The sequence below is a fragment of the Suncus etruscus genome, chromosome 7, assembly GCF_024139225.1.
Source record: "Suncus etruscus isolate mSunEtr1 chromosome 7, mSunEtr1.pri.cur, whole genome shotgun sequence".
In the NCBI taxonomy this organism is placed as follows: domain Eukaryota; kingdom Metazoa; phylum Chordata; class Mammalia; order Eulipotyphla; family Soricidae; genus Suncus; species Suncus etruscus.
The window spans coordinates 34,624,447-34,626,842 of record NC_064854.1 but is presented as its reverse complement, the minus strand read 5'-3'; the positions used below and the strand labels follow the sequence as shown (position 1 = coordinate 34,626,842).

At 38.4% G+C, this 2,396-nt stretch overlaps 1 protein-coding gene across 1 annotated transcript; it reads right to left on the bottom strand.

Annotated features, from left to right (window-relative positions):
- Positions 1-332: 332 nt before the first annotated feature.
- LOC126013945 (actin-related protein 2/3 complex subunit 3) lies at positions 333-1,129 on the bottom strand. The gene has a single exon (XM_049777167.1). The coding sequence runs from the start codon at positions 1,102-1,104 to the stop codon at positions 568-570; it is 537 nt and encodes a 178-aa protein (XP_049633124.1). The 5' UTR covers positions 1,105-1,129; the 3' UTR covers positions 333-567.
- Positions 1,130-2,396: the final 1,267 nt, after the last annotated feature.

The window sequence follows — 2,396 nt, the reverse complement described above, 5'->3', positions numbered from 1 at the left end:
ATGACTTCTTTAAAAAAAAAAAATATATATATATATATATATATATATATATATATATATATAATTTCTGTTTTGACCAAAGTGGATTACAAATCATTCACAGTAAAATTTTAGGTATATAGTGACATTGAATCAGGGCCACCACCAATGTTGTCCTCCCTCTTCCCCCGTTCCCAGCATGCATCCCATATCTTCCTCCTTTGTTCCCTGGGCTGCTAGTATAAGTGGTCCCCTCTGCATCTAGCTTGTTGTCGATTGGGTATCGATCCTGTTGTCATTGGTTTTGGATTTGGTACCTAAGTCTGATCATTTTTTTTTTTTTTGACATGGAATGTTAGAAATTTCTTTATTACCCTTTATTAAGCACCAGCTTAATAATGCAGAAAATGTCAAAATCAATCTTTGACAATCTATTCCCCCTCCCCAATTCTGAATAAAGAGATTTTTTTTTCAAGTAAAGACATGCTCTCTTCTGTATAAAACTTGGCGAGATAAAGGCAAAGAACTGTGTCCATCTTGCTGTAAAATGCTGTTCAGACTATGGAGACGGTGCCTGCCATGTTCCCTTTACTGACCAGGTCCTGAAAGACTCTTGTTCATGAACTGTCTCTTCACAAAGCAAGTCCACCACTTACTTGGTTTATCATTCTGAGGGTCAAAAACTTTCTCACAAAGTCGCAGTCCTGTTTCTTGCCTTAGCTGCTGTAGGTAGGCCCTCATCACTTCATCTTCTTGTTTGTTCGCTGGTTTGGCATAAATTGCATTCAGTGGGAAGCCGGGCTCTCCAGGAATGGGGAAATTAGTTATTCCCAAGGTGTACATTTCTTTCTCGCCTTGGCTTTTGGAATTGCACTTCTGAAGTTTCTTCAGGCACTCAGAAATGTAGAGAGTAATATATATTAAGGTTCTATCAGCTTCGTTCTTGATTTCATAGTTTTTAAAGAAGACATTGGCCTTGAAGTAATAGATGGCTTCATCGACGATATCTGTATCTTTTGTCTCTCTTGGGGCGGGTCCTTTGAACTGACTCCTGATGGGCAGCAGAGCCATGTTCCCAATGAGTTTGGTGTCAGGGTCCATAAGAGAAGAGTGGTAGGCCGGCATCTTGGCTGCACCCGGGTTCCAACTCGAACGAAGTCTGATCATTTTTTATTTCTACTCAATGTTCATACAACTGTTTGGTCTTGGTAACCTCCATTATTTCCCCCTCAGTTGGTGAGGTGGAACAAGATGGTTCAAATTATGTGGTTCTGTTTAAAGAAGAAAAAAAGGGGTGGGGCAAAATCAAACAAACAAAAAATGGGAGGAGTCCTTCTAGAGGCTATAAATATCTGTTTAAGACAAGAAAGGGAAAAAGGAAGAAAAACATAACAACAATACTAAAAGAAAAATCAAACTAAGAGCCCAAAAAGCGCCACAGCAATAAATACAACAACCAAACAATAATCCCGGTCCCAAAATAGAAACAAAACAGAGCTCAAAAACATAAATCAAAACAAAACATAACAAAACAAGACAACAACAATAATAATAAGTTATTTGTGCTTTTTTTATTTTTGCATAGGCACAGTAAATATTGAGGGAATTTCCTTGGCCTAAGAGATACAGGGTTTCTCTGCCCTTGAAGTATACTGCCATGTGCATAACTCTAGATTCCATACCTGTTTGTTTACTCTCCCCTAGGTCCTTTTGTGGTGTCTGGAAACTATCTGCTCAGTAATGGATGAGATCAGGCCTCTCTAACTAGAGGTCTTGGTATTTACACAAGTCATAGGATGGAGTCTTTCCTTATGGTTCTAGAAGTTCTGTTCCATCCCTGTTGTTTTAATGAACTCCTTTTTCTTACCCTGCATCTCTCTGCATTTCTTTTCTTTTGTGACTTAGCATTATGTATAAAAGTAGTATTATCAAAGAAGAAGTATATGGAGTATATGAAAAATGATAAAATGTAATTTTATGTTTATAATTTTATATAAGCAAGAATCACATAGCTATATTTAGTTTGATGTTCTCAAATGTATCTGCAAATATACCCTAAATTACCAAATAAATACATATTTATGACCATTTAAATTCCAAGTTTTTTTTTTCTTTTTAAGTGTTGCAATACTGCCCTTGATAGGGTTGACTGATGGAGGGATGGAGGATGAGGTCTTTCTCCTCCAGCTCGGAGCAGGCGTCTGCCACCCTGTTCAGCCGGCGGTTCTGAGGTAAATGCAGCAGGTAAAAGGCTAGCAGGCTTGTGAAAATATCTTCTTTATTCGGAGGACAAGACTGAAGCCAAAAGCCTCAAATCAGTTCCAGTCAAAAAGCTCCTGCCTTCCACAGACTCTTGCTTTTATACCCCAGAATCAGGTACCAACCAACGGTGGGAGCAAAATGCTAGGTCACACCCT

Excerpts from the sequence above, each read along its gene's own strand:
- LOC126013945 (XM_049777167.1), bottom strand. The coding sequence starts at position 1,104 with ATGCCGGCCTACCACTCTTCTCTTATGGACCCTGACACCAAACTCATT.